The sequence below is a fragment of the Protopterus annectens genome, chromosome 9.part0 (genome assembly GCF_019279795.1).
Source record: "Protopterus annectens isolate FY-2018-M chromosome 9.part0, PAN1.0, whole genome shotgun sequence".
Taxonomy (NCBI): domain Eukaryota; kingdom Metazoa; phylum Chordata; order Ceratodontiformes; family Protopteridae; genus Protopterus; species Protopterus annectens.
Genome location: NC_056743.1, coordinates 1,032,377,494 through 1,032,392,940, shown reverse-complemented (window position 1 = coordinate 1,032,392,940; position 15,447 = coordinate 1,032,377,494). Strand labels below are relative to the sequence as shown.

The following is a 15,447-nucleotide window of genomic DNA, read 5'->3' as shown; positions in this document are numbered from 1 at the left end:
CTCTTTCTGCTGTTGGAGTCGTTTTCCACCCCTTCTAGGCCTTATCCCAAAGGACAGAAGGGTGGTAAGATGTGGTTCCGTAAATCCCAAGGAGTCACGCCGGATTCACGTGGTCAGTTTACCCCTAGAGGCAGAGGGGGTAACAACAACAGAGGCCGCTCTAGAGGCAGAGGGGTCCGAAAACCAGGGAAACAGGGAGCCTCTCTCTGATAAGCCCTTTCAGCATCCCTGAGGTGTTGCCCGGCTGTCCCTCCTTGGAGGCAGTCGGAAGATTATCACTGTACCCAGAAGCCTGGCATTCCCTCACTCAAGACAGATGGGTACAGTCGATTATATCCAAGGGTTACATAATTCCTTTCGAGGAAAGTCCCTTCCCCTCAAGTTCCCTTCCAGACGTACCACCCGGTCTAAGGGACATTGCAGAGTTAGAAATCACAACTACTGCAAAAAGAGCCATTCAGCCAGTTACAATAGACCATTCAGAGCCGGAATCTACTCAAGGTTCTTTTGGTCCCCAAAAGACGGGAGACTGGAGACCAATATTGGATCTCAGCAGACTCAACAAGTCTGTCAGGAAGACAAGATTCGAATGGTCACACTTCAGTCAATTCTGCCCTTCTTACAGAAGGACAACTGGATGTGCTCAATAGATCTTCAGGATGCGTACTATCACATCAAAATTCACAGACGCTCCAGGAGATTTCTCCGCTTTCGGCTGGGGTCCAGTCATTTCCAGTTCAGAGCCCTGCCCTTTGGTCTCACTACAGCCCCAGAGTGTTCACCAAATGCATGGCAGTGGTCACGGCTCACCTGAGACGTCAAGGATTCCAGGTGTTTCCGTATCTCGACGACTGGCTCCTGTCAGCCACCACCAGGCATCAGCTTATACAAGCCAGGGATTACACAATAGACCTTTGTTCTCATTTGGGCATCTCAGTCAACTTGAAAAGTCATCCTTATCGCCTGCCAGTCTATTACCTTCATAGGCGCAAACTTAAACACTGTTCGGATGTCAGCTACCCTTACAGAACAAAGAGTTTCAGACATTCAGACTCATGTCAGGATCATTCTGGCCAGCAAGAAAGTACAGGCCAGAATGGTTCTAAAAGTATTAGGTCTCATGGCTGCGGCCATTACTCTTCTTCCCTGGCTCGATTCTACATGCCTCCGTCAGTGGATGCTGTTCACACAGTGGTCATACCAGCAACTCCCAATGCGTCACCAGATTCTGGTGACACAAACATGCAAAGAACATCTTGCTTGGTGGATCACATCGTCTCAGGTTCACCAAGGCAGATGCTTTGTACCTCCGTCCCCGATAGCCACTGTCACCACGGATGCCTCCTGATCGGGTGGGGGTCATTATCAGGGCAGGATGGTTCATGGGGCGTGGCAACCGCTCGAGTACCATCTGCACATAAATGTCCTGGAGATGAGAGCAGTGCTTTTAACGTTGCAAGCCCTCAACGACTTTCTTCCCGTAGGGACAATTGCAGTCCACACAGACAACATGTCTGTAGTTTGGTATATCAACAAACAGGGCGGAACCAAGTCCTACCCCTTGTGTCGAAGCGCTCAGACTATGGCAATGGGCGATCTCCTCTCATCGGTTTCTGGTAGCAACGCATATCCCTGGGAAAACCAACATTATAGCGGACAGATTGAGCAGAGCTATTCTCATGCCTCATGAGTGGTCTCTCAAGCAATCCATAGCGGAAGAGATTTTTCTGGAATGGGGTCGTCCATGTTGCGATCTTTTGCTACTCCCCAAAACAGCAAATGTCCAGACTTCTTCAGCCTCTTCCTCTATCAGGCCATCCCCCAGAGACGCTCTGACCCAGGATTGGCCCCAGGGACTTCTTTATGCCTTCCCCCATTTCCTCTGATCCCTCAGGTGATCCAGAAAGCTACCGCTTTGAGAGCCAAATTGATTCTCATTGCCCCTTACTGGCCTCGACAAGTTTGGTTCCGTTCCTCCATCATCACCTTTTGGTGCAGCCGTGGCATCTGGACCCAGTGCCAGATCTACTGATTCACCAATCCGGTCAGCTGCACCGGTCAATCCCTTCTCTCAACCTCACAGCATGGTTGCTCCACTTCCTTCCTTAGCCAGGCTTCCTTTGATCTCTAACCCAGTTAGAGATATCATAGTAGCTTCACTAAAATCCTCTACCAGGAGGATTTACACAAGCAAATGGAAACGTTTCTCTTATTGGGCTAAGGCCCAAAATATTGATCCTTTTACTGCCCCTGTTCAGGCAGTTCTGGACTTCTTAGCAGAGATTTTTCATGCAGGCTCCTCTTCTTCCACAGTCAGAGTTCAGTTGGCTGCTATTTCTAATTTTCATGTTGGGATAGCAGATCATAATATTATGTCCCATAGGCTCTGCAGGGCCTTCTTGAAAGGAATTTTCCTACTAAAGCCTCCAATCAGGAATCCTCCTCCTCAGTGGGATCTAAATTTAGTGCTGACATCCTTGAATCTTCCCATCTTCGAGCCAGCTGTTTCTTGTTCCCTGAAATATCTTTCTTGGAAAACTTTATTCCTAGTGGCTATTACATCTGCCAGGAGGGTGTCTGAACTTCATGCTCTTTCGGTTCGACCCCCCCTATTTGATTTTTCACAAAGACAGAGTATCTTTGAGAACTAATCCATCCTTTTACCTAAGGTCGCTTCAAAAACAATCTGAATCAATCCATTGATCTCCTGTATTTTTTCCTAACTATTCAGATAGAGCTGAACAAAAGCTACATTATCTTGACGTCCACCGTCAGCTTAGATATTATTTGGACAGAACAAAAAAGTTTAGAAAATCTGATCAACTTTTTGTTTCCTATGCGGATAATAAAAAAGGCCTTCCTGTTTCTAAAGTGACTTTGTCCAGATGGCTTTCTTCGGTCATCACTGAAATTTATACGATCAGGGGAAAACAGCTGTGCTCAAAGCCTAAAGCACATTCAACTAGGAGTTTAGCTACTTCTACAGCTTTTCAAGCTAGACTGCCTTTGGACACTATTTGTGCAGCGGCCACTTGGGCCACTCCTCACACTTTTGTTTCCCATTACAAATTGGACTTGGCCTCCAGGGACAGAGCCAGTTTTGGCTCTACAGTCCTCAAGAGTTTGTTCCATTGAGCCACCCAGGATAGAGGTGCTAGGGACGGTCCCATCAAGCAAGAATGAAGGCGAGATTGACAACTTAACATTAAGAAGTTATGTACCTACCATAACGTTCCATGTTAGTTGTCTTCTCGCCTTCTTTCTTGCGACCCTCCCTCCTTCCCCCTGGCCTGGACAGACCTTGTATAAGAAACTATTATGCTAAAGACCATTCAAACCTGGTCCTTTTTTCCATCTGTAAGTTTCTTCTTCCTTTGGGAAGTATTTTATGCTTGGTGTTATTGCCCTTTGTCAACAAACGAGATCTGGGTACTTACTGCCTTGCATCATGGGATATGGGGCTGCCTCGAGCTGGTAAAAGGAGTTCTCGAGCTAAAGCAAGTGCCGAGTCGGAGCCGAGGATCGGCTCCGAACCCATCAAGCAAGAAAGAAGGCGAGAGAAGACAACTAACATGGAACGTTATGGTAGGTACATAACTTCTTATTTTTTCATCCTAGGCAGCACACTACAGTTAAATCCTCTCACAGCTCTATTCCTACTGTTCTTACTTATTTGGTTGAAATTTGATTTCTTTATTCCTTCTTAGTTGGGATCCACATGGTAGCCACTTACAGTTACAAGTTAGGTTAATATTTAGTCTCCATAGTTACTATTATGGAGTGAAAAACCTATTTTCAAGGAACTTTTTATTTTCTTAATAGAGATCAACTATCGCCTTGTAATGTAATTTTATGCTTGCAAAGCTCATGCTGTCTCTCTCTTTGGCCATGCAGTATTTGATTTTTAAATTATTTTGGAAGACTCTCAGCCAGAAGAGTGTCAGAAGTGCTGTGTGAGCTTCATTTGGTTTTTCATATGGAAAGGAAATCCCTCTTAACATGACAGATGTTGCAAAGGAACCTGTGATTTACTTTGCTAAACTTACTAGTCTGTTTCCAGAGCAAATCAGTTTTTGGAAAAGTCTGCATTGTTTTTAGGAAGTATGATCTGCTTTTTATTTTTTTTTTCACAAAGTCTGAATTTGTCAGGAAGATTAGTCCTCCTTTTACAGTCAATCAGTGGTATTACCATTTGTACTGAGAAGCATAGCAGACCTTTACTTGCTCCTCCTGAAGTTGACTCTCTTAGAGTTGTTGCTACTTTCACAACCTCCTTTCTTAACACCAATTTAGACATTGTTTGTGTTGCAGCAATTTGGTCTTTCCGGAGCGTCTTTGTGAGGTGGCACTAGCTGGGCAACAAATACGGCTCCACGTCTTTAGGGGCCAAAGTCATTTTGGGGTATGTTTCCATGAATATTCTATTCTTCCCAGCCATTTTTGTATTTCTCTTCACCTCTTTCTCTCTCCCTTCCTGTTTGGCTACAGATTACTGAGGATTCCTGAGTTTTATCCATTATCTGCCAGGGGCATTTCATGGTCTGGATATCTCTTTCCCTTTTTATGGGAATTTCTCAGCCCCCTCAGGAACAGCTGCCCTTCTTTTCAGGGATGCTTCGAGATCTTTTGACTTTGGGTACTATTCAAGAGGTGTCTGTTCAAGAGGTGTCTGTGTCCCAGTGGGGGAGGGGGTTTTCCTCCAGGATGTTTCTAGGGCCAAGGAAAGAGGGTACTTGAGACCAATTCTAGACCTCTCTCTGTGTCTCTGTCTCTCTCTCTCATCTAAACATTTTTCTGAAGGTGTCCTCTTTTTGAATGTTGTGCCTTCAGACTTTGTTCCCTCTTTTGCTTCCCCGGGCTTATGTGGTGTCTCTGGATCTCAAGGATGTTATCTCCATGTCCCTATTCCTCCCCTTTTCAGGAAGGGTTTATGTTTCTCTGCTTACTGGTATTTTCAGTTCTCTGCTTTGCCCCTTGCCCTTTGGCCTTTCTACTGCCCAAAGAGTATTCACCAAATTCCTCACTGCTGTGATCGCTTTTTGCAGGCTTCGGGTGATCAAAGGCTTTCCTTACTTGGATAACCTCCTGTTTCAGGCTTCCTCGCCAGAGATCTTGTTTCAAAATATTCATTTTGCCATTTCCCTTCTGCAAAGCCTGAAGATTACAAACTTCAAAAATTATTTTCTGACTCCTTCTCAGGACTATGTTTTTCTGGGGAGCAGGATCCAGACTCTGCCTTTTCTGGCATCCCTGCCTTCTCCCAAGGCCTTAACACATTTCCTTTTTTCAAACTCTTTTCCTCTGGACTCTGTAACAGCCAGGGAATTTCTAAGAGCTCTGGAGTTCATGGCCTCTACCATTCCTATGCGCCCTCTGGCCAAACTCCACATGATAAAGTTTCAGTGGTTTCTGAAGTCAGTTTGGCTTCAACGTGCACATCCCCTTGGATTTGTAGTTCCTCCTCCTGCCTTGCCTCAAGAAGGAACTTCAGTGGTAGATTGGCTGCTGTTTCTAAATCCCAGGCTCCCTTTTCATCCCCCATCTTCCCTCTCAGGAGCTGTTCAGACACTTCAGATATGGGATGGAGAGCCGCATTTGGCTGTGTAAAGCAGGGTGTTTGGTTGCCTCTTCAACAGAAATAGCATATCAATGTTTGAGACAAGAGTTCTTCTGTTGGCTCTTCAGGATTTCCATCCTGTCTTCCTCTGGGATCTCTCAAGGTGCTTACAAGACAATGCCACATTATGGTAAACAAACGGGGGATAAGATCTTATCTTTGCCGGTTGACACTCCTGGTGCAGGAATTTGCTATCCAGTATTAAGTGACTCTTAAGGCAGTTTACATTCCCTCAGGTCAAAATATTTTGGCAGGCACGCTGAGCAGGTCCTTAACTCAATTTCACAAATGGATTCTTCACATTCACATAGATGTGTTTCTGGGCCTTGTCCACCAGTGGAGTACTCCTCGAATAGATTTTTTTGCCTCCCCTCTGAACAGACATCTTCATCTTTTTTTTTTTTTTTTTTTTGTGCCAGAGTCTCAAGTCCACTGGTTTGGAAGGTGGATGCCCTATCTTTTTCTTGGAAGGAGGTGTTTATTTATGCTTTCTCTCCCCTTCCCCTCATTCCAAATGTTCTGTTCAAAATTCAACAGGTTGCTCCCAAAATCTTGTTGGTGATCGTCTTTTGGCCGAGACAGCATTGGTTTCGTCTTCTGCATTTAGCCAAGGGCAATCATCACAAATTACCTCACATGGTGGACTAACTCGCACAAGAAGAGGGGTCTGTCATCCATCCCCACCTGTCCACTCTTCAACTGACAGTGTGGGTTATATGATGTTGATGTCACATACACCTTTTTTCCTGACTGTGCTTAGGGTCGTGGAGGAGACCAGGAAACCCAATACTAGGAAATCCTTCTTATCCAAATAGAAATGGTTTTCTGATTGCCTTTCTCGCAACCTGGATGCACTTTCTGTGGATGTTCCTTTTCTTCTGTCTTATCTGTGTGAATTGCTCAATGCTGGGTTGGCATTCTTCTGTCAAAACCCACACAAGCTATCTTTGCTTGTCTGCTTTTATCTCCTTCTCTAGCTTCTAGGTTTGAAGCTAAGCAATTCCTTAAAAGTATCCTTCATATTGAGACTCCCAGGTAGCCTGATCCTCCTCCCTGAGATCATCTTCCTTGCTACATTGCTCCTGGAAGACTGTACTTTTGTTAACACTTCAGCCAGATGAATGTCTCAGCTTCCAGCCATTATGGCTTGTCCCTCTGTCTTTGGTGTTTAAGGACAGGGTGTCTTTGTGTACTAATCCTTTTATGCTCAAGGTGGTGAATGGGTTGTCTCTTAATCAGTCTATTCATTTGCCCACTTTTTTTTCCATTATCCACAATCTGCCAGTGAGAAGGTGCTGCACATGTTGGATGTGCATAGACAATTCAGATTTTATTTGGATAAGACTAAGACTATTAGAAAATCTGATCAGCTCTTTGTTTTCTTTCATCCTAGGTCCTTAAGATTTGTGGTGTCCAAGCAGACCTTCTTGGGTCTCTAAAGCTATTTCTTTTTGTTATTCCTTTCATGGTAAGAGCCTTCCTTATTCTGTTAAGGCTCATTCTAGTAGAGCTGTGGCTTCTTCTGGTGCTTTTTTCAAGGGTGGACGTCTGTGGATACTTTTACCAAGCACTACAAGTTTGATGGAATTTCCAGAGCTAGAGCTGGTTTTACTAGGGGCATCCTTAATGGCTTCCTAGAGGGCTCTGCTGGCCCTTCCTCCTCTTTTGTTTCTTTCTGAGCTTTGGCACTCTTCCTATAATGTAATGAATACTGCAACAGTAAAATGGAAAGACATAGTACAGTTGTGTAAAATCTTACCGTAATGGTAGATGTCCTTCTTTTCACTGTTGCAGTATTCACTCTCTCCCTCCTCCTCCAGTCCTTTTCTCTTCTGGATGTACTGATTACCTCTGATTTCCTTGGACTGGCGTTCCTACTTGGGCTCTTAGTTCTGAGGATGGTACATCCGGCCTTCAAAATTATGCCTTATGCTACGTGAGGAGCATAGTCGTGACACACTCTGTACTTTTAAAGTAACCTAAAGGCTTTGGTATACTGGCAGGATGTCGGTCCGCCCTTGGCAGGGAATCCCTAGTGTAATGAATACTGTGACAGTGAAGAGAAGGTCATCTACCGTTATGGTAAGAGTTTACACAACTGTACTTGTGTTTTCTCTGACTGAAAGAATACTTTTGTAAAAAGCATTTCTTTTCTTGGTGCTGGATGTTGCTGTAGCACTGCTTGTTTAAACGTCAGTCCTTTTCCACATTTTTATATCAAGTACTACTGCACAGTCCCTTTTGCTTAAAGGAATATTGAGTGTGACTTGCAGTGATATTTGGTCTGGCTGGTTTTATTCAGAATTTTAATTATTTTTTGGAATATGACACTTTTTCTGGTTTAAAACTATGCTGCTTATTGTATTTGACAATTTACTGAATGTAATTTCACTGAATCCAAAATACTCATGGTGGGAGTGGAGGAGAATAACACAGAATGCCAAGGAACATGCTTTTTGTTGGGGATAAGAGTGCAGTTAGGGTTATTGATAGTATAGATGTGTAAGCCACCTTGCAGCAGGATAACCCTAATCCTTATCCAAGTCTAACACCAAACTGAAATAGTATTACTAATCTTACCTCTTTTTCCAACCCCTAACAAAGCTTCAGGCACACCTGTACCTAAACCCAGTCTTAAATATAACCCTAGTCCTATTGCACATGCATGTTGCATGTTATAAATACCTAACCTTTGCATTTCCCCAGCCAAGTCAACATTCCAGCAGACACTGTTTAGCTGATGTTCTGGAATGAACATTCTGAAATCTGATATTCAGACTTGGATTTAATGACAAGATCCCATTGTGTTCAAAGTGTTGCATGCTTCTGTTAAATTGCAGACCTCTGACCAGTTTTGTCCATAAGTTGCGCTTGTGGTGTCAACAATAGATCTTAATCATGTTGCTGCAACATTCTGTGTTTGAGAGAAAAATTCTTCAGAAAATATTTGCACTGCTTGTCATAATCTGCTTTGCAAATATCTTTAGTTTACTTGTTCATTTTGTCTGGACGTTTTTACCTCAGTGAAAAGTACTTTGCAAATGACTACTTAGGTTCATATACGTGTACTATGCTAATGAAAACTGGGGCCTTTTTAAGCCTAGTCATGCATCCCAAATCTCCGGCAAGTTCTGGTACCCTTGGCAGTGTAAGCAGGGTCTTTAGAGATGAAACCTTTACAAGCAGAGGCCTGGGAGGTGAACCTGTCTTTATCCATTAGAGACATGGGTACCAAACCAGGGGTGAATTTCCAATTCCCATCCAGTTGTCCAAGTTACATTTGAATTGGGTTAGTGAGGAACTCTGCTTTACATAGACCCTGTCCCAGAGAAAGAGTAGTCTCTGGGATACATACCTGTCTCCAACAGATACTGTTTATATCACAGTCAAGATTTTAGTCTTTAGAATGGGTAATTCTTGTGCTGTTTTGTTTTGCAGATATACTGGAGGTCCATTAGAGTGTGCAGTCTGATTATGCTTTGTATGCCAGGTATAGATCCTCCCCTCATCTGCCTGTAGGAAACCAAATACATACCAAAGGGGGACATTGCACTTGATAGGTCTGATGAATGCAGTGAAACGATGACCTCCTTGTACCTAGATGGCATACCTTTTTTTCTAAATTGCACAACATAGAATGATTTACTCACTACTGTAGACATGTGATGGTCAAAGGATAGATTACTACTGTAGACATGTGATGGTCAAAGGATAGATTACTGTCTACATCTGTCCCCAAGTCCCTGATTACTGGGTTGACCCTTATAGGAGTGTTGCCAGTATAATCTTACATGATATTGCTGATGCTAATTTAAGCAAGGCATGCAATATTTGTGTTTTTTTTTAAGTGGCATTTCATGGAACTGCCATGCTTGCTGTGTGGTACACTGTATCTGACTGCACATGAATTACCTAATTGGTGTAACATTGTTAGTCTCCAGAATTTGATTTAATACTTGTTACATTTGAGCAGATATCTGGTTTATGCAGGCAGTTTAAACCTCTTTTTCTTAACTTCCAAATAAACACTTTGTGGCATCATGATGCCTAACACTGTATTGGGAAGGAACAAGTTACGTTTGTGCATATGGTTGTACCTAAATTCAAAAGTAATAAATGCAATCCAACATTGGTATAGAACTCACTGGTCATACTGTCCACCTAAAGGATGATTTGTTTCTCCTCCTCTTTAGAAATTGTCAAGAGTAAATTGTCCTTATGTATATCCTTATTCAAGTTTTCCATTGAGATTTCCAGCTATGTATCATCTTGCTCCTGTGATCTGTAACCCATCTCCTAATATCTATTTATTGTTCAGCTTTCCTGGGATATTTTCTTGAGGAAGTACCTTGCTACACTGTACAATGCGGCAACTGTTAACACTTCTGTTTGTGGGCAGGTGTAAGGGAACTGTATTGTAATTACTCGAATTGGATAAACTGTCAAACTAAAATCATCAGTCTGGTGTAGCTGCTGCATATGAAGAATTTAGCCATGGTTATTTCATGTCTTTTGTTAACATTGTTTAGTTATAAATTATTCCATGGATAAATACTGACATAGACTTTGACCCTGGTTGGTTTGCTCATTATTTAAATCAAATTAATTTATTTTTCCATTAGGACTGGGATTCCACTATGGCGAAAACAGTGAAACTAAAGAAAAGAGAGAAAAGGGTAAGATGTCATATACAAGATATTCTTGTTTTATACGTCAGGTATAACTAAGATTAATAAAGCCACCAATCACCAGTTTGATAGATTGGTGTGTCTGTCTGTCTGTCTTATAACCAAGATTAAGAAAGTCACCAGTATGATAGTTTGTGTGTGTAATAATAAAATAAATATATACAGTTGTGTGTGTATAATATATACATGTTTATATTTTATACACACACACACACACCACACACACACCACACACACACCACACACACACCACACACACACACACACACACACACACACACACACACACACACACACACACACACACACACATTTTACATTTTTTCTTAATTGTTACATTGAAAAACTTGGAAATGTGTAATTGCAACACTTGCCTTGTATTTTTATTTTACTTTGTTTTTTTAATGTTAGGATATCTCTCACATAGGCTGAGGTTGAATAACTATATTCAACATTGACTATTGGACAATAGCATACCATGCAAATAAAATCAGAGCAGACTACAAGCTCTTACTGCATTTGTGTAAGGCCGAGTTAGTGTAATTTGTGTCAGACTATTCCATATTCAGTTTACAGAATGTAACATAAAATCTTAAAGCCATATAAATTGCCTTCTTTGTTTCACTGTGGATTGTTTGGCTGTAGAAGTACCTGCATTGGCAGATGACATTATGGTAGGTTAGATGGTTGTAAAGCTCTTCCCAACAAGTTGTTTTTATTTTGTCATGGAGCAAGCAGGCCATTGGACCCCCTATTAAAATGTCGACACTTGTAACTCCAAGTGCTGGCAGACTGAAAAAAAAACTGAAAATTGAGGAAAAGAGCACATCTCTAACATCGCTGCTCGTCTTTAAATTTCTTTTTTTGCAAGGGAGGCTCAAGCACCTCCCACCCCACCCCACACTTGCATATGCTATCTCAAGATGGTTATACCTCAGAGAAAGGGGAATATTGTAGGAAATGGCCATCTCGGACTGTGTATATGTCAGTCAGTCTGTTCCACCAGCCATTCAGTCTCTGTTTTTCGGGACTCCCTCTAGCAAGTCCAAACATTTCAGAAGGTTACGGATTGTCCTTGGTAAGGAAGCAAGAAATCTAAGTTGGTAACAATTTCTTGGAGCTAAGATTTTAATTCTGTGTACATTACCTCAACACTTTTTTTGTTAACGCAAAGGCACAGTTTAGAAATTATGTGAATTTAAAGGCACAGTTTAGAAATTATGTGAACTTAAGCTGAACTTTGCCATCATTGCATTTCATTCTGCTGTATGGTAATACCAATTCATTGTGTAACTGTTATGTTTTCATGATCTGTGGTCTTAGCTCAGTGGCAAGTGTTAATGCAGTGACAGCCCTTTATTGGACAGATAATGTTGTTAAATACAGGGTTTCTTATTCCACTACTGTAGCCAGAACCAGGTACAAAACCCTCCCCCGTTTGACTGTGGGACTATAGAAACTACTTCAGCTTGAGATGTAGCCCTTCTGTAAGTGATAAGCTGCCTTTGTTACAAGTGAGGATGTGGGTGAGCCTTAAGTTTTTTAAGCAGATTTTCTGAAACTGCGTATCAAGTGTTTTCCTAGCTGTCCTTGATAACCGAATGTTGCAATGTAGTTTCTTACATAAGTGAAATATGGTTGTTGAAACTACTTTTGAAATGTGGAGGGTGAGAAATATTTGCTTTTATTTACACGTGCAGTATAATTTGCTGTGTAGATTGGTGGTTTCCTTTTGTTGAAAACTAGCTATGTAAACATTAATGGCTAAATGAACAACAATATTCTAATGCAGAGTCTTTTGTTTCTGTAGAATGTTCAAGCAACACTGATTTATTTTTTCTTTTTAGCGTTCATCTAGAATGCATATTGATGGACCACCTGCACCTTCCAAGAGATCACGCTCTATTGGAGCGACTGCAGATAAGGTGGAATACAAGAATTTTTAATGTTGCATGGTGGGAATGTTGAATCATTGTGTACTTGGGCATTGCAGTGCTAGCTTAAATTCCTGCTTTTCAACATACTTTAGATTCCAGCTGTTTTTTGTAGGGGATGTTTTTCTTTCCAGCAAGCGTAAAGCATTTACAGTTTGTAATAATGTGTTTCTTGTGATAAAATTTCCAGTTATTTTAATGAAAATCTTATGAATAATACCTTGACATATTCCCCATGTTCTGTTGTGGCAGCAGTCTCCAGAATCCTTTGTTCTAGTGTAGCAGCAACCTATTACTGGAGCTGTATTTCTTCAATATATGTACTCACTGTCCCACTTGATACCGTGAGGAAGTCCAGGCTGGCTCCAGCCTATGGTACTCTTCCAAAAGACAAGGAAAGCTTCATCCTAGACTGGTTTGTGAAGAGAATAAGTGTCCATAAACTTCACTCTGGGAATAAGGGCTGTTTAATTGCAAAATGCACGCACTGCGGAATTGGGCAAGCATCCTTTGTAAAATGAAGGGCAAGATGGACAAGATTTGGAATTTAGCCCTGACACAGTTACTTTTATTGTCCCATACCATTGTCAAGGTCAGTAAGTATGTAATTAAATGCTGATATGACAGTATAGATTCCTGAGCCCAAGGCAGCTTCTTCAAACACACAGTGAAATCCAAACTTTAGATCATGTGAAAGATAATCTCCACAATGTTCTGTTGGACAAGGGGCTGTTTGTTTGGATGCCCCTCACATGAAGTGCTCAAGAAGGACAAAGGATAAGCAATACAAGCTGTAAAACTCTGTTTTACAAACACACTATCTTACTGTTCTGGTTGTTGTGCCGTACTACCCTCTCTGACCATTTCTCTGGGCTTCAGACTCCTCCCTCTGCTTGTCTGTGGATGTGAAGAACCAGTTACCTGTGAGAGCAGGATAGTCCTTCACAACCACAGACAGCAGCTGCTCAGTTTTTTGTAGTACCACTGGAAGAGAATCATCTCTGAGAAGACTAACTTCTGGCATTTTTACTCACCAGAGCTTTGGTAAGAAACCCTTTGGGTTATTTTATGCCTCCCTCTGCCTTTTCTGTCTCTCTATATTAGATAACGTGTGTGTTTCTTTAAGAAGATAAAGTGCACGTTAACAGTACTTTATTTCTTGTAGTTAATGAAGGAATTTCTTGTCTGGGTTAAGCAGAACTCTAATTTCATAAGGGTTTATAATTCTTTCTAAATGTTTTGTATTTTTGAAAGGCTGGGCAGTTTTAACTTATCCAATATTACCTTCTCCATTAGACTTAAGGTTGTTGGTGCTTCCTTTCATCACACGAGTGTTACAGTGGTGGAGAGAACAGATGAGTGCATATTCACGACTTTGATGTTCATCGTGCATACATCTGCAGTCATAACAGATGGGTTCTCCTGCCGTCAGGCGGGTCCTCGGTCGGCAGAATTCCAAAGTCTAGGTCCGGTGTCGGTTGCCGTTGCTTCTTCCCTGACATCAGTGCGACAGGGATATAAAAGAACCAGCCGACGCCATTTTCTTCAGTCTTTCTTGCCGCGCGGTGCCCGAAGCAGAAGCAGTTCGCAAATGCCGGTCGGCCAGCTCCTGAAATTATGAAAATTTTGCAACCAAAGTCTTCTTTAAAGCTAAGTACCCCGTTGGGGAAACTTTTCTTGCCTCAGACCGATGTCAGACAAAGTTAATAATTGTATTTCATATGGGAAGCAAATACCGCATAAGGATTTTCATTCCCGCTGCATTCCTTGCTTAGGCCAAGACCATGACGTCTCGGCCTGTCGTTTTTGTGCTACATTCAACAGACGCACCATTAAGCATCGGGCGGAGTTCGCCCAACATTATTTTGGCAAAAAATTTAATTACATTATGTCGTTGGATACTCCGACTCCAGTTTTGAGTAAAAGACGCAAAGATAAGGACCGACATACGAGGCCCGCGGCTTCTACCGACACCACGCCAAAGCCGACTACAGGTGGTCTGCTTCTCAGGCGCCTACGCAGCCCCTGACTACAGACGATACTTCATTGGCGGTGTCTACTGTACCTGAGGTCGCAGGCTCCTCGGCCCACACCCCGACTACCGATACCGAAGCCACTCTAGGCGGTGAAACTCAGAGGTTAGACAGGTCTGCCACCTCTCAAGGTGTCTTCAGGCCTTCCTCTTCTTTTTCCATCAAGGCTTTCACTAAGTCTAAAGCAGCCATGCATTCTAAGAGACAAGCTCCACAGGGCCCTTCTCCAGGCCCCATGCCTAAAAAAACAGATGCTCAAAATGGCTGAGGATTTGATTACTCTTATCAGGGGTTCTCAACCCCAGGACAAAAGGCCCAGAGTGGAGGAAGAATCCCCCTCCTTGGACCAGGCCTCCATTATTTCAGAGCACTCTGAACAGGAACATTCATACTCCCCTTTTGAAGATTCTGATGCAGAGGAGTCCATTCCCTCTGCCCCCCCGAGGGTTACTCTTTTGGGGAAACCTTGCATACCTTGAGGGAACACTTCCACTGGGAAGGCCAAGAGTACTCAGACTCCAAGAAAAGGCTTAGGGACTTTCTCTTGCTCCCTCAGCACAGGCCTCTGGCTATACCTCCTGTCTTAGACATTCTAGATGATGTGTATTTGGAGGCCTGCCTTAACCCAGACTCTTTACCTCCAGCCCCAGTCAAGCCTGACGGGTACTACCAGGTTCCTGACTCACACCAATTCTTATACAAAAGCCATGCGGCTGACCCAGAAACTATCTCACAGGGCCCCAAGGGAATTAAGGCCTCCACTGTTAAAAATCCATTACCTTCAGAGAGAGATTCCAGAGCTTTAGAAAGGTGGGGAAAAAAGGTATACACCTCTGCCACCTTAACCATGAGGGCATTAAACTGCCAGTTCCATATGTTAGAGTACCAACAGTTTCTGTTATCACAGTTGAGAAGCAAAATGTCACAACCTGAACAACCAGACTTGAAGGAGTTGCAGGATTTGATGCATAGTGCAGAACAAGTGGGTAAACATACCTTGCAATGTGGTTTTGATGCTCGAGGCCTCTTGTAGAGCTGCTGTTACAGGATCAGTCATACGCAGACATGCCTGGCTAAAGGAGCAAACCTTACCAGATCATGTCAAAGCTAAATTACTAGATGCCCCTCTACAAAAAGATGTATTATTTGGTGTTAAAGCTGAGGAGGTATTAAAG

At 42.6% G+C, this 15,447-nt stretch overlaps 1 protein-coding gene across 5 annotated transcripts in view; it reads left to right on the top strand.

Annotated features, from left to right (window-relative positions):
• Nucleotides 1–15,447, top strand: part of RACGAP1 (Rac GTPase activating protein 1) — a 1,182,394-nt gene that overhangs the window by 337,027 nt on the left and 829,920 nt on the right. For all 5 annotated transcript variants that reach the window (XM_044083830.1, XM_044083828.1, XM_044083831.1 and 2 more), the window contains 2 exons: nt 10,240–10,293; nt 12,153–12,230. In XM_044083830.1, the coding sequence (XP_043939765.1) occupies nt 10,240–10,293; nt 12,153–12,230 (132 nt within the window). The remainder of the gene's footprint in view (nt 1–10,239; nt 10,294–12,152; nt 12,231–15,447) is intronic.